Genomic DNA, 23,999 nt, shown 5'->3' with positions numbered 1-23,999 from the left:
CGGATTTCAAAAACGCTGTTCCACTGAGACAGCAATATACAATTTCAATGTCCACATAATAGACTCTTTAAATAGTAAAATGTCACCAACAGTAATTTTCTGTGACTTGTCTAAAGCATTTGATTGTGTGAACCATGACATTATGTTACAGAAATTACAATTCTATAGTATAAACGGAATATCATATGAGTGGGTTAAGTCATACCTACAGAACAGGAAGCAAAACGGTTCCTTGTATGGGTCAAGTGATTTAAATAAGTTTGCCACTTCATCTAATTGGGGTGAAATTACATTAGGTGTTCCACAGGATTCAATCGTGGGTCCCGTTCTGGTCTTGACGTATGTGAACGACCTCCATTCCTATCTGAAACCGGAAGCTGAAGTGACCTGTTTGCTGATGACACAAGCATCATTATTAATCCAGTAAAAGAAGGTCCAATTGAAAATGATACAAATAAGGTCTTTGGAAAAGTCATTAATTGGTTTTCTGCAAATGGGCTTGCTCTAAACTTTGAAAAAACACAGTACATCCAATTTTCTGCTGGAAAAACTACAGTTCTTTTAATAAATATAACACCTCAACAGAAGTCAGTAGACAGGGTAGAACATACCAGTTTCTTGGTTTACATGTTATTGTTGTTGTTGCTGTTGTTGTTGTGGTCTTCAGTCCTGAGACTGGTTTGATGCAGCTCTCCATGCTACTCTATCCTGTGCAAGCTGCTTCATCTTCCAGTACGTACTGCAGCCTACATCCTTCTGAATCTGCTTAGTGTATTCATCTCTTGGTCTCCCTCTACGATTTTTACCCTCCACACTGGCCTCCAGTACTAAATTGGTGATCCCTTGATGCCTCAGAGCATGTCCTACCAACCGATCCCTTCTTCTCGTCAAGTTGTGCCACAAACTCCTCTTCTCCCCAATCCTATTCAATACTTCCTCATTAGTTATGGTATCTACCCATCTAATCTTCAGCATTCTTCTGTAGCACCAAATTTCGAAAGCTTCTATTCTTTTCTTGTCCGAACTATTTATCGTCCATGTAATACTTCCATACATGGCTACACTCCATACAAATACTCTGAGAAACGACTTCCTGACACATAAATCTATACTCGATGTTAACAAATTTCTCTTCTTCAGAAACGCTTTCCTTGCCATTGCCAGTCTACATTTCATATCCTCTCTACTTCGACCATCATCAGTTATTTTGCTCCCCAAACAGCTAAACTCTTTTACTACATTAAGTGTCTCATCTCCTAATCTAATTCCCTCAGCATCACCCGACTTAATTCGACTACATTCCATTATCCTCGTTTTGCATTCGTTCATGTTCATCTTATATCCTCCTTTCAAGTCACTGTCCATTCGGTTCAGCTGCTCTTCCAGGTCCTTTGCTGTCTCTGACAGAATTACAATGTCATCGGCGGACCTCAAAGTTTTTATTTCTTCTCCATGGATTTTAATACCTACTCCGAATTTTCCTTTTGTTTCCTTTACTGCTTGCTCAATATACAGATTGAGTAATATCAGGGAGAGGCTACAACCCTGTCTCACTCCCTTCCGAACGACTGCTTCCCTGTCATGTCCCTCGACTCTTATAATTGCTATCTGATTTCTGTACAAATTGTAAATAGCCTTTAGCTTCCTGTATTTGACCCCTGCCACCTTCCGAATTTGAAAGAGAGTATTCCAGTCAACTTTGTCAAAAGCTATCTCTAAATCTACAAATGCTAGAAACGTATGTTTGTCTTTTCTTAATCTATTTTCTATGATAAGTCGTAGGGTTAGTATTGCCTCACGTGTTCCAATGTTTCTACGGAATCGAAACTGATCTTCCCCGAGATCGGCTTCTACCAGTTTTTCCATTCGTCTGCAAAGAATTCGTGTTAGTATTTTGCAGCTGTGACTTATTAAACTGATAGTTCGGTAATTTTCACATCTGTCAATACCTGCTTTCTTTGGGATTGGAATTATTATATTCTTCTTGAAGTTTGAGGGTATTTCGGCTATCTCATAAATTTTGCTCACCAGATGGTAGTTTTGTCAGGACTGGCTCTCCCAAGGCTGTCAGTAGTTCTAATGCAATGTTGTCTACTCCTGGGGCCTTGTTTCGACTTAGGTCTTTCAGTGCTCTGTCAAACTCTTCACGCAGTATTAAATCTCCCATTTCATCTTCATCTACATCCTCTTCCATTTCTATAATATTGCCCTCACATATCTCGCCCTTGTATAGACCCTCTATATACTCCTTCCACCTTTCTGGTTTCCCTTCTTTGCTTAGAACTGGGTTTCCATCTGCGCTCTTGATATTCATACAAGTGGTTCTCTTTTCTCCAAAGGTCTATTTAATTTTCCTGTAGGTAGTATCTATCTTACCCCTAGTGAGATTTTAACTGGAAAAATCATATTTTGGAACTCCTAAAGCGACTAGGTTCAGCAACATTTGCGATCAGAATAATTGCCAATTTTGAGGATATAGAAATTAGTAAGCTAACATACTTTGCATACTTTCACTCTATGATGTCATACGGAATAATATTTTGATGTAACTGAACATTTAGACAAAAAGTATTCGCTGCTCAAAAGAAATTGGTTACAATAATGTGTGGTGTTCATAGTCGCACATCTTGTAGGCATCTTTTTAAAATATTGGGAATTCTTACAACAGCCTCACAATACATCTACTCACTAATGAAATTTGTTCTCATCAACATGGACCAGTTTGAAAACACAGTGACATTCATGATTATAATACCAGAAAAAGGAAAGACTTACACTATCCTTTGCTCAACCTATCTTTGGCACAGAAAGGGGAAAACTATGCTGCTATAAAAATTTTCCATAAATTACCATATGAAATAAAGTGTCTAACAATCAGCAGTAATAGATTCAAAAAAAAAAAAATTGAAATCATATTTCTTTGACAACTCCTTCTATACCATAGATGAATTCTTGAATAGGACTAAATAAATCTATAAATATAGTATATGCATTTTGTGCCATTTAAGGGAATGGGGTAAATAATACAAATATTACTCTTTACCTCTGTATTGCAAGATATATACATTAAAAATCTTGTTTCATATGTGCATTTCTTGTGCACTTGACACGTTCCACATCAAAACGGCTACCGTACCGTGGAATTGATCAATGGAACACGCAATTAACTAACTAACTAACTAACCTGTCTGGCCCCGATGAGAAATCAGAACTAGGTTGTTGGACGTAACTTAACGATCGACACTGCACTTGTTCGCAACCCCAGATACGAGCATTTCTTTTTCAATTTCTACTGAGCGCCTTTCATGACCCGCCTTCTAGCTGAAACGTCCAAGCCATGAGACGCTGACGCTTTTTTGTTGACATGATGTTCTGAACGCACTACAAACGGAATTTCCATTAAAATTTCGAGAAGCGACGTTTGTATGTTGAGCCAATCGGAAGGCGCTAGCGACTCCTGGAATTCTGGGACATAGACTAAAATAACGAAAAAATTAATAAATAAACAGCATAAAAAGAATTAAAAAATAAAAAATAAATTAAAAATGGTAAGGCGACAGCTCGCGATAAGCAGGAAATCTGTGTTCGAGGCCTCGGTCCGGCAGAAATTTTCATTGTCGTCATTCCATTCTACAGCCGATGGTCCTTGTTATTCGCAATTGCGAATTCATCTGATGCGTAGGTTTTTATTGTTCACGCTTGCCATATAGCTGACTCAGTACTTACTGCAGCTTATTGCTAAACTAGTTGCTCGCCTAGCTCTTAAGCTAATGCGTCGTTGTTTTGTTGCAGGGTCCAGTGTCGTTCAGCGGCGCCGACCGCGTCGGCATCTCAGCGTTCTACCAGGTACAAGGTAAAGTAGCAGCGCTCATCGCGGCTGCTTACTCTGTTCTTATATGTATCGGTGGTCCGGGATTCGAGCCAAATAAAGGTAACTTAGCGTTCCAAGGCCGTATGCCAATCTGGGAAATCGCCGTGAGCATTGAGGCAATAATGCCACCAACGCGCCAAGTTGAAAATAACTGGTAGAACACTGTCTCCTGCTGCGTGAAGAGGGCCGTAACACCTTTTACACATCATCCTCCGACAGGACTCGTCGACCCTTCAAGGCCGTTTTCAAGGGACATCGGAGGGGGGGGGGGGGGGGGGGGGCGTGCTCAGGCCTATAGGGTGGGTCCTCGAGTCTCCCTTCAGTTGGCATAGCCTTTGTGCTGTAGCATTTGCGATATGTGGACGTGCGTTACCATGAAGCAACAGTATCCAGCACAGAACTTCATGCACCGTTCGACAAATGTGATTTTCGATCGACATGGTGCCCCGTACACGTTCTTGATTCTCTGATGGTTGTCTGCAGGTGTTTGTCCATCGGCAATAGAGAAAAGAGTAACCGTATGTTTGGTCTGTTTGGACATCGCCATAGTTCAAGTTTCTGCATTTACCGCACGCACGCCGGAAAGACACGAATCTCGCACTAATCCCTTGCCTACATGTCGATGCTTACAAACCCGCATAGGAGTCGCGCTACGTTGCATATACGAGGTGTGGCTAGAAAAAAACCGGACTAGTACTGGTGAAACAATAAAACGAATGCAATAAGGCTGAAAGTCGCGTGGCCTGTCACGTGACTCTCGCTCCGCCTACTGCTCGAGTTTCATCTGCCTCCTGCACTCAGTCTGCCCGTGGCGTCTGTTTTAAGTAGTTGACGTTTTGTCTGTGCGTCGGAAAATGTTGAGTGTACAGAAAGAACAGCGTGTTAACATCAAATTTTGTTTCAAACTAGGAAAATCTGCAAGTGAAACGTTTGTAATGTTACAACAAGTGTACGGCGATGATTGTTTATCGCGAACACAAGTGTTTGAGTGGTTTAAACGATTTAAAGATGGCCGCGAAGACACCAGTGATGACACTCGCACTGGCAGACCATTGTCAGCAAAAACTGATGCAAACATTGAAAAAATCGGTAAACTTGTTCGACACTTTCCTTGTCAACTCCTGTTAACTCAGACACTGCTCTGATTGTTAAACGGCGATCTTGTCGAACAAGTTTACCGATTTTTTCAATGTTTGCATCAGTTTTTGCTGACAATGGTCTGCCAGTGCGAGTGTCATCACTGGTGTCTTCGCGGCCATCTTTAAATCGTTTAAACCACTCAAACACTTGTGTTCGCGATAAACAATCATCGCCGTACACTTGTTGTAACATTACAAACGTTTCACTTGCAGATTTTCCTAGTTTGAAACAAAATTTGATGTTAACACGGTGTTCTTTCTGTACACTCAACATTTTCCGACGCACAGACAAAACGTCAACTACTTAAAACAGACGCCACGGGCAGACTGAGTGCAGGAGGCAGATGAAACTCGAGCAGTAGGCGGAGCGAGAGTCACGTGACAGGCCACGCGACTTTCAGCCTTATTGCATTCGTTTTATTGTTTCACCAGTACTAGTCCGGTTTTTTTCTAGCCACACCTCGTACGCTAGACAACACCCTAAAACCGAAAATTTTTGGTCACCCCTTTTATTTGAGACTTTTCCGAGAAGCGACAGTGTGTTAAGCTCATTTTACGTATCCGTCGCATTTCCAGCAAGCAGACATACCTGGTGATCAAAAAGTCAGTATAAATTTGAAAACTTAATAAACCACGGAATAATGTAGATAGAGAGGTAAAAATTGACACACATGCTTGGAATGACATGGGGTTTTATTAGAACAAAAAAAAGTTCACCAAATGTCCAACAGATCGCGCTGGACAGCAAAACGTCAGTGACTGCGCATGACAATCGTGTATAAAAGGAGCTGTAATGAGAGAGAGAATCAGATGCGCCAGTAGTCGCAGCATGTTGACGTTACCTGAAAAGGCGCTTTGAATGAAGCTGCATTATCAGAATGAGGAATGTGCTACATCAGCGTTACGATCCTATCGCCATAGAAAGGGGATTCGAACGGGTAAAGGTCCGTTGACAAATGCAGCTGTGGCGAGAATGATTTAGAAGTTCGAAGCCACGGGTTGTTTAGACGGTAGACCCCGTAGTGGCCGACCGAACACAAGGCGTAATGCTGCTGAGACAGTTCAGGAAGAAAAGGAGACTGTAGCGGGTTCGTCTACGCACGGGGAAGTAAGCGCTCGTGGAGTTGCACGTCGCACCGGCATTCCATACACTACTGTTTGGTTGGCACTTAGGCGTACCCTCCGATGCTATCCGTACAAAATCCATGAGCATCATGAACTGTTACCTGGTGATTTAGTGAAGCGCAGGGCATTTGCGGTGTGGGCGTTTCAAAAGATGGCGGAAGATGACGATTGGTTGAGTAACGTGTTGTGGACCGACGAACCTTATTTCACGCTCCGAGGTTCTGTCAACGCCCACAACTGCAGAATTTGGGCTACCGAAAATCCAAGAACTGTCGTGGAAACTCCGTTGCACGACGAGAAAGTCACGGTATGGGTTGGATTTGCCACATATACCGTTATCGGGCCTTTTATCTTCGAGGAAATGGGTGATTCTGGTTTTGTAACTGCTACCGTTGCGGGTGAGAGGTACGCCGATATATTACAGAATCGCATCATCCCCAGCCTGGCTGATAAACACCTACTGGAACGTACGATGTTTATGCAGGATGGCGCACCACCTCATATTGCTAGACGCGTGAAAGATCTCTTGCGCGCGTCGTTTGGTGATGATCGTGTGCTCATCCGCCACTTTCGTCATTCTTGGCCTCCCAGGTCCCCAGACCTCAATCCGTGCCATTATTGGCTTACCTGTAGTCGCAAGTGTATCGTGATCGACCGACATCTCTAAGGATGCTGAAAGACAACATCCGACGCCAGTGCCTCACCATAACAACGGACATGCTTTACAGTGCTGTTCACAACATTATTCCTCGAATACAGCTATTTTTGAGGAATGATGGTAGACATATTGAACATTTCCTATAAAGAACATCATCTTTGCTTTGTCTTACTTTGTTACGATAATTGTTGCTATTTTAATCAGATGAAGCGCCATCTGTCGGACATTTTTTGAACTTTTGTATATTTTTGGTTCTAATGAAACCCCATGTCATTCCAAGCATGTGTGTCAATCTGTACCTCTCTATCTACATTATTCCGTGATTTATTCAGTTTTCAAATTTATACTGACTTTTTGATTACCCGGTACTTGCACGTCTAGTCACTTATATTCACTAGGTTTATGGAGGGATTCACGTCACAGAATATAACCCAAATAAATAAATAAATGTTAAAAATTTAAAGGCGCAATAAAACAGAATACAATACCGTCACTCAACTGTTCTGGCTCCCATTATCTTCATCTCTTTTGAGATTCGCTAACACTCCGTTTGCTTAATGGCTCTTACATTAAAAAAGTTAAACTGCCATCAACTCGGAGGTTGTTTTGAACACCTCATTGCTTTACTAGGTATGACCCTGTCAGAGGTGGTATGCCTTGCCCTCCGACGACCTTTCAACTGACTTACACTGGCAGTTACAGGAGGAGGTACAGTTTAATTTGGTCTCCGAATCAGGATGCTATTACGTAACATTCGGTACTCTGCAAATTCGCATTCTGTAAACATGCTCGTTCCAGAATATTTTGAATATTTTCGTTCTTCATTAGCGCAGAGACTCGATAGGTCGAGTATCCGTTGAATTAACGACCTTCACCGCTGCTTGTGAAGTTATTTTCATGCAGTAATACTTAGCTCTTAGCAATAATGTTATCTTCATCCCACGCTAGAATATATGAGTTCTCAGGTTTTACGACCTACGCTTTTTCAGCTACACGTATTTCTGCAACAGTTACTGTACTGCTATCTCCGTTCTGGATAATTCAATACTCTCTGTCGCATTCCAGGGACAATACATTCCAGGGACAATACATTAAACTAAAAAAGAAGCGCGAACCATATTCTAATACTTTTCAGATTTTGCATCGTTCATTTCAGCTTCTCTGTTTTCCATTGCTTTGTAGATTCAAAACATTTCTTACTTATTTTAGTAATTTCTCAAACTCACTGCTAAGGCAGCCGTGGGAACAAAACAACGATTAATTGTTTCCAAATTGAATTTTCTTTCTGCAGCGAACTGTGCACTGATGTAAAACTTCGTCGCAGATTAAAACTGCATGCCTGGCTGAAATTCAAACCTTAGACATAAGGTACTGGAGAAAGGAAAGCTGTGAGGACGGGTTATGAGTCGTGCTCGGGTAGCTCAGTTGGTAGTGTTGTGTCTAGACCATACAGCCCAGACACAATGCTGTAGCCGATAGGGCACGCAAGGCTAACGCAGACGGGCGTGAAGTCTGGAACATGAGACTTATAAATGCACTAAAGAAAAATACGTAGCTTTTTTAATACTTAACTTTATTCTCTTGTTGGAATACATCTCTCCTGCATACTCGTAAGCTATTGGCACTGATACAAATGGCGCCTTGCTAGGTGGTCGCCATTTAACTTAGCAGAGGGCTATTCTACTGTCTATCTCTCGGCAAATGAGAGCAAGGCTTAGCACGTCCAATCGCTAGCTATGTTGTCCGTACAACTGGGGACGAGGTCTCCTCAGTCTCTCGAGACCTGCCTTGTGGTGGCGCTAGGTTTGCGATCCCACAGTGGCGACACGCGGGTCCGACATGTACTACAGGACCGCGGCCGATTTAAGTTACCACCTAGCAAGTGTGGTGTCTAGCGGTGACACCACAGGTAGGGCACTTGCCCGCGAAAGGCAAAGGGTCCAGGTTTGAGATTTAATCTGCCAGGAAGTTTCGAACGATTAATTACAACAGCGAAACTTTGAATAGTGAAAGTTATAAATTACAATAACTTAAGTATTCAGGATGACGAATAAATACTATTACAAAACAGTTTTTGTAACTGAATTATATGTCGAAGTGTATCGAGACCGTTCGTGGGTTTCATATTGTCATAAACGTGGCAAGCGCATCTCTCGATGATTCCAAAGTGCGGTTTTATGTAGGAGTGCGTTTCGTTACCTCCATCACGTGCCGAAACTACCGTCTTTGCGAAATAGTTACTGTCTTTAGGACGATAACTTATGTAATAACGCACAGGAGTGGTGCACAAACGGAACGGCGGAAAGTACATGGCTATTACAAATGATTGAAGCGATTTCATAAATTCACTGTAGCTCCATTCATTGACATATGGTCACGACACACTACAGATACGTAGAAAAACTCGTAAAGTTTTGTTCGGCTGAAGCCGCACTTCAGGTCTCTGCTGCCAGAGCGCTCGAGAGCGCAGTGAGACAAAATGGCGACAGGAGCCGAGAAAGCGTATGTCGTGCTTGAAATGCACTCACATCAGTCAGTCGTAACAGTGCAACGACACTTCAGGACGAAGTTCAACAAAGATCCACCAACTGCTAACTCCATTCGGCGATGGTATGCGCAGTTTAAAGCTTCTGGGTGCCTCTGTAAGGGGAAATCAACGCGTCGGCCTGCAGTGAGCGAAGAAACGGTTGAACGCGTTCGGGCAAGTCTCACGCGTAGCCCACGGAAGTCGACGAATAAAGCAAGCAGGGAGCTAAACGTACCACAGCCGACGGTTTGGAAAATCTTATGGAAAAGGCTAAAGCAGAAGCCTTACCATTTACAATTGCTACAAGCCCTGACACCCGATGACAAAGTCAAACGCTTAGAATTTTCGGCGCGGTTGCAACAGCACATGCAAGAGGATGCGTTCAGTGCGAAACTTGATTTCAGTGATGAAGCAACATTTTTTCTTAATGGTGAAGTGAACAGACACAATATGCGAATCTGGGCGGTAGAGAATCCTCACGCATTCGTGCAGCAAATTCGCAATTCACCAAAAGTTAACGTGTTTTGTGCAATCTCACGGTTTAAAGTTTACGGGCCCTTTTTCTTCTGCGAAAAAAACGTTACAGGACACGTGTATCTGGAAATGCTGGAAAATTGGCTCATGCCACAACTGGAGACCGACAGCGCCGACTTCATCTTTCAACAGGATGGTGCTCCACCGCACTTCCATCATGATGTTCGGCATTTCTTAAACAGGAGATTGGAAAACCGATGGATCGGTCGTGGTGGAGACCATGATCAGCAATTCGTGTCATGGCCTCCACGCTCTCCAGACTTAACCCCATGCGATTTCTTTCTGTGGGGTTATGTGAAAGATTCAGTGTTTAAACCTCCTCTACCAAGAAACGTGCCAGAACTGCGAGCTCGCATCAACGATGCTTTCGAACTCATTGATGCTGTGCCGAGTGTGGGAGAAACTTGATTATCGGCTTGATGTCTGCCGAATCACTAAAGGGGCACATATCGAACATTTGTGAATGCCTAATAAACGTTTTGAGTTTTTGTATGTGTGTGCAAAGCATTGTGAAAAAATCTCAAATAATAGAGTTATTGCAGAGCTGTGAAATCGCTTCAATCATTTGTAATAACCCTGTACTGTTGCTGGGAACCATCATAAACGCCTTACAGTGGCCGGTTTTTATGTGGAATTCACATATAATTTGACTGAAATCGTGTTCACGGCGTTTACATGAGCTGCTGAAATACGAGGCGTGTGTTTGATGGAAATATCGTTTTGAAATAAAAATAAAACAAGTAAACTTTTCTTAGCAGTTCTATTTTTACATGAAAACCTGCACTTTATTCTACTTTTCTGCGAAACCCCCACCAATATTAAGGCACTTATCGTACCGTGCAACCAGCTTTGAATAACATCCTCGTAGGAATCCGCTGCCTGAGTACAACTTTCGATAATTTAAAGGTTCTGTAACAATTGCATAAAGCACATTTCTTTACACTTCTGACCGAAGAAATCGTACCGAAATGGGTGACAGCTTTAAAAGGTGGAAGAGGAACGAAGTGGGCTATTTTCAATCATTACTGATGATCGGGTGCAGAAAATTGATGAAAAAATGAGGGAGAACAGATTCTTTACGATTTCGACGTTATGTGATGAGTTTCCTCAGGTGTCAAGAAGTGTGCTTATGCAGTTGCTACTGAACGTTTAAATTGTCGAAAACTATGCTCAGGCGGTGGATTTGCAAGAGGATTGTATTCAAAGCTGGCTGTAAGACCCGATGTTGTTGTTGTTGTGGTCTTCAGTCCTGAGACTGGTTTGATGCAGCTCTCCATGCTACTCTATCCTGTGCAAGCTTCTTCATCTCCCAGTACCTACTGCAACCTACATCCTTCTGAATCTGCTTAGTGTATTGATCTCTTGGTCTCCCTCTACGATTTTTACCCTCCACGCTGCCCTCCAATGCTAAATTTGTGATCCCTTGATGCCTCAAAACATGTCCTACCAACCGATCCCTTCTTTTAGTCAAGTTGTGCCACAAACTTCTCTTCTCCCCAATCCTATTCAATACCTCCTCATTAGTTACGTGATCTACCCATCTTATCTTCAGCATTCTTCTATAGCACCACATTTCGAAAGCTTCTATTCTCTTCTTGTCCAAACTAGTTATCGTCCATGTTTCACTTCCATACATGGCTACACTCCATACAAATACTTTCAGAAACGACTTCCTGACACCTAAATCTATACTCGATGTTAACAAATTTCTCTTCTTGAGAAACGCTTTCCTTGCCATTGCCAGTCTACATTTTATATCCTCTCTACTTCGACCATCATCAGTTATTTTACTCCCTAAATAGCAAAACTCCTTTACTACTTTAAGTGTCTCATTTCCTAATCTAATTCCCTCAGCATCACCCGACTTAATTTGACTACATTCCATTATCCTCGTTTTGCTTTTGTTGATGTTCATCTTATATCCTCCTTTCAAGACACCATCCATTCCGTTCAACTGCTCTTCCAAGTCCTTTGCTGTCTCTGACAGAATTACAATGTCATTGGCGAACCTCAATGTTTTTATTTCTTCTCCATGGATTTTAATACCTACTCCGAATTTTTCTTTTGTTTCCTTTACTGCTTGCTCAATATACAGATTGAATAACATCGGGGAGAGGCTACAACCCTGTCTCACTCCTTTCCCAACCACTGCTTCCCTTTCATGCCCCTCGACTCTTATAACTGCCATCTGGTTTCTGTACAAATTGTAAATAGCCTTTCGCTCCCTGTATTTTACCCCTGCCACCTTCAGAATTTGAAAGAGAGTATTCCAGTCAACATTGTCAAAAGCTTTCTCTAAGTCTACAAATGCTAGAAACGTAGGTTTGCCTTTTCTTAATCTTTCTTCCAAGATAAGTCGTAATGCCAAGAAAGGAAGGAAAATATATTTGCTTAACAAGAGTGATAGGGCACAAATCGCAGAATATCTGAGTGACCACCATCAAACGTTCATTTCTGAGGAAGAGGATGTGGAACAAAAATGGAAAAAATTCAGAATCATCGTCCAGTACGCCTTAGATAAGTTCGTACCGACTAAGGTCCAAAGCGAGGGGAAAGATCCACCGTGGTATAACAATCATGTACGAAAGGTACTACGGAAACAAAGAAAGCTTCATCATAGGTTTAAGAGTAGTCGAATCATAGCTGATAAGGAAAAGCTGAACGAAGCGAAAAAGAGCGTAAAGAGAGCAATGAGAGAAGCATTCAACGAATTCGAACATAAAACATTGGCAAACAATCTAAACAAGAACCCTAAAAAGTTTTGGTCATATGTAAAATCGGTAAGCGGATCTAAATCTCCTATTCAGTCACTCGTTGACCACGATGGCACCGAAACAGAGGACGACCGAAGAAAGGCAGAAATACTGAATTCAGTGTTCCGAAACTGTTTCACTGCGGAAAATCGTAACACGGTCCCTGACTTCAGCCGTCGCACGGACGCCAAAATGGAAAATATTGAAATAAACGATATCGGAATTGAAAAACAACTGCTATCACTTAGTAGCGGAAAAGCATCCGGACCAGACGAGATACCCGTAAGATTCTACAGTGATTATGCTAAAGAACTTGCCCCCTTTCTATCAGCAATTTATCGTAGATCTCTGGAAGAACGTAAAGTACCTAGCGACTGGAAGAAAGCGCAGGTCGTTCCCATTTTCAAGAAGGGTCATAAATCAGATGCGAATAATTATAGGCCTATTTCGCTTACGTCAATCTGTTGTAGAATAATGGAACATGTTTTATGTTCTCGTATTATGACGTTCTTAGATAATACAAATCTCCTTCATCATAACCAACATGGATTCCGCAAACAGAGATCATGTGAAACTCAGCTCGCCCTATTTGTCCAAGAAATTCACAGTGCCGTAGACACTGGCGAGCAGATTGATGCCGTATTCCTGGACTTCAGGAAGGCATTTGATACGGTTCCGCACTTACGTTTAGTGAAAAAAATACGAGCTTACGGAATATCGGACCAGGTTTGTGATTGGATTCAGGATTTCCTAGAAGAAAGAACACAACATGTCATTCTTAACGGTTCAAAATCTGCAGATGTAGAGGTAATTTCGGGAGTACCGCAAGGAAGCGTGATAGGACCTTTATTGTTTACAATATACATAAATGACTTAGTTGACAACATCGGTAGCTCCGTGAGGCTATTTGCAGATGACACGGTTGTCTACAAGAAAGTAGCAACATCAGAAGACTCGTACGTACTCCAGGAAGACCTGCAGAGGATTAATGAATGGTGCGACAGCTGGCAGCTTTCCCTAAACGTAGATAAATGTAATATAATGCGCATACATAGGGGCAGAAATCCATTCCAGTACGATTATGCCATAGGTGGTAAATCATTGGAAGCGGTAACGACCGTAAAATACTTAGGAGTTACTATCCGGAGCGATCTGAAGTGGAATGATCACATAAAACAAATAGTGGGAAAAGCAGGCGCCAGGTTGAGATTCATAGGAAGAATTCTAAGAAAATGTGACTCATCGACGAAAGAAGTAGCTTACAAAACGCTTGTTCGTCCGATTCTTGAGTATTGCTCATCAGTATGGGACCCTTACCAGGTTGGATTAATAGAAGAGATAGACATGATCCAGCGAAAAGCAGCGCGATTCGTCATGGGGACATTTAGTCAGCGTGAGAGCGTTACGGAGATGCTGAACAAGCTCCAGTGGCGGACACTTCAAGAAAGGCGTTACGCAATACGGAGAGGTTTATTATCGAAATTACGAGAGAGCACATTCCGGGAAGAGATGGGCAACATATTACTACCGCCCACATATATCTCGCGTAATGATCACAACGAAAAGATCCGAGAAATTAGAGCAAATACGGAGACTTACAAGCAGTCGTTCTTCCCACGCACAATTCGTGAATGGAACAGGGAAGGGGGGATCAGATAGTGGTACAATAAGTACCCTCCGCCACACACCGTAAGGTGGCTCGCGGAGTATAGATGTAGATGTAGATGTAGAAGGTCAGTATTGCCTCACGTGTTCCAACATTTCTACGGAATCCAAACTGATCTTCCCCGAGGTCGGCTTCTACCAGTTTTTCCATTCGTCTGTAAAGAATTCGCGTTAGTATTTTGCAGCTGTGACTTATTAAACTGATAGTTCGGTAATTTTCACATCTGTCAACACCTGCTTTCTTTGGGATTGGAATTATTATATTCTTCTTGAAGTCTGAGGGTATTTCGCCTGTCTCATACATCGTGCTCACTAGATGGTAGAGTTTTGTCATGACTGGCTCTCCCGAGGCCATCAGTAGTTCTAGTGGAATGTTGTCTACTCCCGGGGCCTTGTTTCGACTCAGGTCTTTCAGTGCTCTGTCAAACTCTTCACGCAGTATCTTATCTCCCATTTCGTCTTCATCTACATCCTCTTCCATTTCCATAATATTGTCCTCGAGTACATCTCCCTTGTATAAACCCTCTATATACTCCTTCCACCTTTCTGCCTTCCCTTCTTTGCTTAGAACTGGGTTTCCATCTGAGCTCTTGATATTCATACAAGTGGTTCTCTTCTCTCCAAAGGTCTCTTTAATTTTCCTGTAGGCAGTATCTATCTTACCCCTAGTGAGACAAGCCTCTACATCCTTACATTTGTCCTCTAGCCATCCCTGCTTAGCCATTTTGCACTTCCTGTCGATTTCATTTTTGAGACGTTTGTATTCCTTTTTGCCTGCTTCATTTACTGCATTTTTATATTTTCTCCTTTCATCAATTAAATTCAATATTTCTTCTGTTACCCAAGGATTTCTATTAGCCCTCGTCTTTTTACCTACTTGATCGTCTGCTGCCTTCACCACTTCATTCCTCAGAGCTACCCATTCTTCTTCTACTGTATTTCTTTCCCCCATTCCTGTCAATTGTCCCCTTATGCTCTCCCTGAAACTCTCTACAACCTCTGGTTCTTTCAGTTTATCCAGGTCCCATCTCCTTAAATTCCCACCTTTTTGCAGTTTCTTCAGTTTCAATCTGCAGTTCATAACCAATAGATTGTGGTCAGAATCCACATCTGCCCCAGGAAATGTCTTACAATTTAAAACCTGGTTTCTAAATCTCTGTCTTACCATTATATAATCTATCTGAAACCTGTCAGTATCTCCTGGCTTCTTCCATGTATACAGCCTCCTTTCATGATTCTTGAACCAAGTGTTAGCTATGATTAAGTTATGCTCTGTGCAAAATTCTACAAGGCGGCTTCCTCTTTCATTCCTTCCCCCCAATCCATATTCACCTACTATGTTTCCTTCTCTCCCTTTTCCTACTGACGAATTCCAGTCACCCATGACTATTAAATTTTCGTCTCCTTTCACTACCTGAATAATTTCTTTTATCTCGTCATACATTTCATCAATTTCTTCATCATCTGCAGAGCTAGTTGGCATATAAACTTGTACTACCGTAGTAGGCATGGGCTTTGTGTCTATCTTGGCCACAATAATGCGTTCACTATGCTGTTTGTAGTAGCTAACCCGCACTCCTATTTTTTTATTCATTATTAAACCTACTCCTGCATTACCCCTATTTGATTTTGTATTTATAACCCTGTAATCACCTGACCAAAAGTCTTGTTCCTCCTGCCACCGAACTTCACTAATTCCCACTATATCTAACTTTAACCTATCCATTTCTCTTTTCAAATTTTCTAACCTACCTGCCCGATTAAGTGATCTGACATTCCACGCTCCGATCCGTAGAACGCCAGTTTTCTTTCTCCTGATAACGACGTCCTCTTGAGTAGTCCCCGCCCGGAGATCCGAATGGGGGACTATTTTACCTCCGGAATATTTTACCCAAGAGGACGCCATCATCATTTAATCATACAGTAGAGCTGCATGTCCTCGGGAAAAATTACGGCTGTAGTTTCCCCTTGCTTTCAGCCGTTCGCAGTACCAGCACAGCAAGGCCGTTTTGGTTAATGTTACAAGGCCAGATCAGTCAATCATCCAGACTGTTGCCCCTGCAACTACTGAAAAGGCTGCTGCCCCTCTTCAGGAACCACATGTTTGTCTGGCCTCTCAACAGATACCCCTCCGTTGTGGTTGCACCTACGGTATGGCCATCTGTATCGCTGAGGCACGCAAGCCTCCCCACCAACGGCAAGGTCCATGGTTCATGGGGGGGAAGACCTGATATGTGCCTTAATATTGGTGGGAGTTATGCAGGAAAGTGGGTTAATGTTTAGACTTTCAGGTACAAGTAAATCTGCTAGGAAAAGTCTACCTGTTTTATTTTTATTTCTAAACGTTACTCCTTAAGAAACACAACTCACGTCAATTGGAATATTTATAGTTTATGGACAACCTAGTAACAGCTTCTTCAGTACCAGTAAATTTAATCTCAGGACACTGCACAAAAATCTTAGTAACACAACATGTTCGGAAGCTTATTCTTAATTCACCATATGCGAAAATGAATTAATCTCTAGCTCATCTTTCCGATCTGACGATGACAGGAAGTAATCGTGACATAAACGTCACGGATGATCAGCCTGAGACTGCCGTCATACGAACGCCGAAACGGTCACCACCAACATCGTTCTAAGGCTGCTACTTTTTACAAATCAGTATGGCAGAATGTTAGAGAACTGGGACAGAAGGAATAGGCCACCTTCAGCCAGATTTTCTAAAATCATTGGGGGAAGTGGCAACAAAAACACCATTGACGTTGGTGTATAAAATGCATGAGTGTGGCGATATACGAGGTGCATTCAAGTTCTAAGGCCTCCGATTTTTTTATAATTAACTACTCACCCGAAATCGATGAAACTGGCGTTACTTCTCGACGTAATCGCCCTGCAGACGTACACATTTTTCACAACGCTGACGCCATGATTCCATGGCAGCGGCGAAGGCTTCTTTAGAAGTCTGTTTTGACCACTGGAAAATCGCTGAGGTAATAGCAGCACGGCTGGTGAATGTGCGGCCACGGAGAGTGTCTTTCATTGTTGGAAAAAGCCAAAAGTCACTAGGAGCCAGGTCAGGTGAGTAGGGAGCATGAGGAATCACTTCAAAGTTGTTATCACGAAGAAACTGTTGCGTAACGTTAGCTCGATGTGCGGGTGGGTTGTCTTGGTGAAACAGCACACGCGCAGCCCTTCCCGGACGTTTTTGTTGCAGTGCAGGAAGGAATTTGTACTTCAAAACATTTTCGTAGGATGCACCTGTTACCGTAGTGTCCTTTGGAACGAAATGGGTAAGGATTACGCCCTCGCTGTCCCAGAACATGGACACCATCATTTTTTCAGCACTGGCGGTTACCCGAAATTTTTTTGGTGGCGGTGAATCTGTATGCTTCCATTGAGCTGACTGGCGCTTTGTTTCAGGATTGAAAAATGGCATCCACGTCTCATCCATTGTCACAACCGACGAAAAGAAAGTCCCATTCATGCTGTCGTTGCGCGTCAACATTGCTTGGCAACATGCCACACGGGCAGCCGTGTGGTCGTCCGTCAGCATTCGTGGCACCCACCTGGATGACACTTTTCGCATTTTCAGGTCGTCATGCAGGACTGTGTGCACAGAACCCACAGAAATGCCAACTCAGGAGGCGATCCGTTCAACAGTCATTCGGCGATCCCCCAAAACAATTCTCTCCACTTTCTCGATCATGTCGTCAGACCGGCTTGTGCAAGCCCGAGGTTGTTTCAGTTTGTTGTCACACGATGTTCTGCCTTCATTAAACTGTCGCACCCACGAACGAACTTTCGACACATCCATAACTCCATCACCACATGTCTCCTTCAACTGCCGATGAATTTCAATTGGTTTCACACGACGCAAATTCAGAAAACGAATGATTGCACGCTGTTCAAGTAAGGAAAACGTCGCCATTTTAAGTATTTAAAACAGTGGACGCGGCCTCATTTTAAAACAATGCGCATGTTTCTATCTCTTCCCAGTCCGGAGAAAAAAAAAATCGGAGGCCTTAGAACTTGAATGCACCTCGTACTACCTGACTTTCGGAAAAATATCATCCACACAATTCCGAAGACTGCAAGAGTTAATAAGTGCTTGCTGACACGAATAATATACACCACACTAGAAAAGAAAATTGAGGATGTGTTACATGACTATCAGTTTGGCCTTTGGAACAGTAAAGGAACCAGAGGGGTAGTTCTGACGTTATGGTTGATAATGGTGCAAGATATTCTAAATTCTGAGGAAAATAGGGTTAAGTTATAGGAACAGACCGGTAATACAGAACTTGTACAACAACCAAGAGGGAATAGAGTGGAAGACGAAGAATGAAGTTCTTGGATTAAAAGGGGTGTAAGATAGAGATGTAGACTTTCGTCCCTACTGCTCAATTTATACAGCGAATAAGCAATGTTGGAAATAAAAGAGAGCTTCAGGAGTAGAATTAAAATTCAAGGTGGAAAATATCAGCGATGAGATTCGCCGATGACATTGCTGTCTTCAGTGACCTGCTGAACGAAATGAATAGTCTAATGACTACAGAATATGGACCGAGAATAAATAGGAGAAAGACGAAAGTAATGAGAAGTAGCAGAAATGAGAACTGTGAGAAACTTATCATCAGGACTGATGGTCATGAAGTTGATGAAGTTAAGGAATTCTGCGATCTACGGACCAAAATAACCCATGACGTAAGGAGCAAGGAGGACATAAAAAGCGGTCTAGCACTCACAAAAAGGGCATTCCAGGTCAAGAGAAGTCCACTGGTATCAGACACAGACCTTAATGTGAGGAATAAATATCTGAGAATGTACGTTTCTAGCTCAGCATTGTATGGCAGTGAAGCGTGGACTGTGGGAAAACCGGAACAGAAGGAAATCGAAACATCTGAGTTGTGGGGCTACAGACGAATGTTGAAGATTAGGTAATCTGATAAGATAAGGAATGAGAAGGTCCTGCACAGAATCGGAGAGGAAAACACTGACAAGACGTCAGGGAATAACGTCTATGGTACAAGATCAAGCCGCAGAGAGTAAGAACTTAGAGGAAGACAGAGATTGGAATACATCCAGCATGTAATTTAGGTCGTAGGTCTGCAAGTGCTAGTCTCAGATGTAGAGGCTGGCACAGGAGAGGAATTTGTGGCGTGCCGCATTCAACTAGTGAGAACAATGATGACTAAAGAAAAAAATAAATAAATCATCCGAGCGCAACCGACTTTATCGGCTGACTTTTCCGACGTCGCACGGTGTCTGACGAAATTCGAATCTTCTTCGACCGTTTCTAGCGATGTTACCTTGGAGCACGAGATAAATTAATGGAAATTACTACTCCCGTTTTGCTGGTGTTAAACCATTCGAATATAAAGATAAAACTATATTCAATATGTTCTGGAGACAACTTGTAAGACATTACTTTTCTTATCGAAGAAAGAAAACTCTTCGCACGGTGTTTCACGTCACACCGTTTCGCAATTGATTTCGCGTCAAAAATTCTGTTACTTCACGTTTGGTAGTGTGACATTTTTTAGCTATGTAACGAACTACTTAACTGGTGACTATTTACCACTCTCATCGTAAAATCTCATTTTTAATCAAGCACATTCACTTTAAAACTGAATCCTTGCTTCTAATTGACGTTCAGTGATTACATTCCTGCGGCTGGTACACCTAATCGTTTCATTTGTTATTGATTTCAAACACAGTTCTCTATAGTAGAACTGATTTTAATTAGCAAATCTGATTACTGTATATTACCTTGTCATACTGCAACGTAATAAATCCATCATCCAAGAAAGTGGGCTTGCAAGAGGCGCCCCTCTGTTTTACTGACTTTCCAGCATGTACATCACGAACTTCGAGCATTAATATGTTCACCAATCCCCGGAGCGCAGTGAGAGGATTAATTTGTATTGTCGATACGTAGTTGATGTATATCTGCTACATAGAGCGTCAAACAACGGATCAAAATAACTCATGACGGACGGAGCAAGAAGGACATAAGAAGCGGGCTAGCCCTCGCAAAAAGGACATTCCAGGTCAAGAGAAGTCCACTGGTATCAGACATAGACCCTAATCTGAGGAATAAATTTCTGAGAATGTCCGTTTGTAGCACAGCATTGTATGGCAGCGAAGCATAGACTGTGGTAAAACCGCCTGAACTCCCTGCGGGATGAAAAATAACTTTCAGTGGAAATTAGTGCGCATAATTCCTTACCGTGTTTGTACCTACGAATAAGTTTGGAAGAAGCTACTTTCCCTTCTGATGTTTTCCCGAAGTCGCCTACTACTAGTAGAACGCTTATCCATCAACCCTTTAATCTTCCTGTGAAGTACAAAATAGCAGCTTATAGGACACTGTTATTCCGCTTACACAGCCTACAGCTCAGAAAGGAAGCATTTCAACGAGAATAACGCACTATTCAGTATACAGGAAGATTCTTATTAACGCTGAAGAACCTCCGAAGCTGCGTATATGACGTTGAGACAAGTAATTTCATACGAAACACATGCAGTCGCAAATGTCGGGACATACACCAATAATGAATGAGAAACGTTAAACCCTGTGACGTCACCAAATGATATACATGACTGGCCATTAAAATTGCTACACCAAGAAGAAATGCAGATGATAAACGGGTATTCATTGGACAAATACATTATACTAGAACTGACACGTGATTACATTTTCACGCAATTTGGGTGCATAGATCCTGAGAAATCAGTTCCCAGAACAACCACCTCTGGCCGTAATAACGGCCTTGACACTCCTGGGCATTGAGTCAAACAGAGCTTGGATGGAGTGTACAGGTACAGCTGACCATGCAGCTTCACAAGATACCACATTTCATCAAGAGTAGTGACTGGCGTATTGTGACGAGCCAGTTGCCCGACCACCATTGACCAGACGTTTTCAATGTGCTACCCAGGGCAACAGTCGAACATTCTCTGTATCCAGAATGCCCTGTACAGGACCTGCATCATGCGGTCGTGCATTATCCTGCAGAAATGTAGGGTTTCGCAGGGATCGAATGAAGGGTAGAGCCACGGGTCGTAGCACATCTGAAATGTAACGTCCACTGCTCAAATTGCCGTCAATGCGAACAAGAGGTGACCGAGACGTGTAATTAATGGCCCATACCATCAGGCCTGATGATACGCCAGTATGACGATGAGGAATACAATCTTCCAATGTGTGTTCACCGCGATGTCGTCAAACACGGATGCGACCATCATGATGCTGTAAACAGAACCTGGATTCATCCGAAAAAATGACGTTTAGCCATTCGTGCACCCAGGTTCGTCCTTGAGTACACCATCGCAGGCGCTCCTGTCTGTGATGCAGCGTCAAGGGTAACCGCAGCCATTGTCTCCGATCTGATAGCATGCTGCTGCAAACGTCGTCGAACTGTTCGTGCAGATGGTTGTTGTCTTGCAATCGTCCCCATCTGTTGACGCAGGGTTCGAGACGTGGCTGCACGATCCGTTACAGCCATGCGGGTAAGATGCCTGTCATCTGGACTGCTAGTGATACGAGGCCGTTTGGATCCAGCACGGCGTTCCGTATTACCCTCGTGAACCCACCGATTGCATAATCTGCTAACAGTCATTGGATCTCGTCCAACGCGAGCAGCAATGTCGCGATACGGTAAACCGCAATCGCGATAGGCTACAATCCGTCCTTTATCAAAGTCGGAAACGTGATGGTACGCATTTCTCCTCCTTAGACGAGGCTTCACAACAACGTTTCACCAGGCAACGCCGGTCAAGTGGTGTTTGTGTATGAGAAATCGGTTGGAAACTTTTCTCGTGTCAGCACCTTTTAGGTGTCGCCACCAGCGCCAACCTTGTGTGAATGCTCTGAAAAGCTAATTATTTGCATATCAGAGCATCTTCTTCGCGTCGGTTATATTTCACGTCTATAGCACGCCATCTTCGTGGTGTAGCAATTTTAATGGACAGTAGTGTACCTCACCAACAATAGTGAAATGGTGTCTCTATCGCTGTTCCAGGCTGTTGCGGATCAAATGCCAGTCACATTGAACAACGTTTATAACCTGGAACGAAAACATGGCGCGCAATTAACAAATGTTCCCTTCTCATGTAGAAATTAAAGTGCATTTCTTTCAATGGTTTATATGTTATTTCTCTTCCGAATGTCCTTAAAAACGTTTCCACAAAGTTTCAATGTCATGATATCACTCGTTTTTTATGGATGTCACCTCAACCAGCGGAAGTTTCATTATAACCAACCTGTATCAGGCACTAGATGTCTATGATCGATCAAGCATTTCCCGTAAATTACTGATCGGTTATTTGCGGAGGTGGTGTTGGAACCGCATGGCGTCCTACATGTGTTCCTTCGGGTTCATATCAGCTGAAAGTTTAGTCAAGATATCAACGTCAGTTCATTATATTGCTCATCGAACCAATGTATCACGACTCTGGTCTTGTGACACGGACAGTTATACTGCTAGAAGACGACATCATATTTGGGTGGAACATCTACCAAGAAGGGGTGCAGGTAATCCGCAACAACGTTCACGTAGTCCACAGCTGTTACCGCAAGTTTCAAGGAAGACCAAGTGCCGTCCCCCATAGTATTAGTATAACATCGCGCCGTGTACGTTTGAAGCATGTGTTCCCCCACATGCGATCGTCGACCTGATGTATCAAGAAACGTGATTCACCAGACATGACGACGCGTTTTCATTGATCATCGGTCCACTCTCTGTGATCCCGCGCCCTTTGCAACCGTAGTTGACGATGCCTTTAGGTCAACGAGGGAACACGTTGGACTGACTGCTGTGAAGACTCATGTTCGACCCATGGACGACATCGTAATAAGCATCCCTGGCGTAGAGAAATCACTGAAGGAGAAGAAAACCAATACGTCACCAGCTCCGGAGAGAATCCCAGTTCGGTTTCCCAGAGAATACTCTACAGCATTGGACCTTATCTTACAGTAGCTTGCATTTATCGTGAATATCTTGATCCTGCCCAGCGCAAAGAGCCAAGCAACTGGATAAAAGCGCAGGTGACTATCTATCAAAAGGGCAAAAGAACGGACCCGCAAAATTACAGACCAATGTCCCTACATTTGTTGCGGAATCCGTAAACAATTTCTCGGTTCGAATATAATAAATTCTGTTGAGACAGAAATGCTTATGTCCACGAATCAGCATAATTTTTGAATGCATTGCCCATGCAAACTCAGATTACCCTTTTTTCACGTGACATACAGCGAACTATGGACGAAGGACGAAATGCGGGTTCTACATTCCCAGAATGAGATTTTCACTCGACCTAGGGACATTTTCCTTTCGTGGGAAAGTGCTCTACCATCTGAGCTATCGAAGCAAGACTAACGCCCCGTCCTCACAGCTTTACTTCTGCCAATACCTCGTCTCCTACCTTCTGCAAAGTTTGGAAGGAAGGAGACGAGGCACTGGCAGAAGTAAAGATGTGATGACGGGGCATGAATTGTGCGTGGATAGCTCAGATAGTAAGGAACTTCTCCACAAATGGCAAAGGTCCAGAGTTCGAATCTCTGTCCGGTACACAGTTTAATCTGCCAGGAAGTTTCATATCAGCGCACACTCCGCTGCAGAGTGAAAATCTCAGTCTGGAATCATCCTACAGGCAGTGGCTAAGCCATGACTCCGCAATATCCTTTCTTTTAGGAGTGCTAGTTCTGCAAGGTTATCAGGAG

General features: G+C 42.9%; 1 protein-coding gene across 1 annotated transcript in view; it reads left to right on the top strand.

Annotated features, from left to right (window-relative positions):
* The window catches only part of LOC126195486 (gamma-aminobutyric acid type B receptor subunit 2-like), a 367,244-nt gene that overhangs the window by 162,504 nt on the left and 180,741 nt on the right, over nucleotides 1-23,999 (top strand). The window contains exon 7 of the mRNA XM_049934114.1: nucleotides 3,793-3,853. Within this exon, the coding sequence (XP_049790071.1) occupies nucleotides 3,793-3,853 (61 nt within the window). The remainder of the gene's footprint in view (nucleotides 1-3,792; nucleotides 3,854-23,999) is intronic.

This window comes from Schistocerca nitens, chromosome 7 (genome assembly GCF_023898315.1).
Source record: "Schistocerca nitens isolate TAMUIC-IGC-003100 chromosome 7, iqSchNite1.1, whole genome shotgun sequence".
Lineage (NCBI taxonomy): Eukaryota > Metazoa > Arthropoda > Insecta > Orthoptera > Acrididae > Schistocerca > Schistocerca nitens.
The sequence above is the reverse complement of the archived record's forward strand: the minus strand, read 5'-3'. Positions and strand labels throughout refer to the sequence as shown.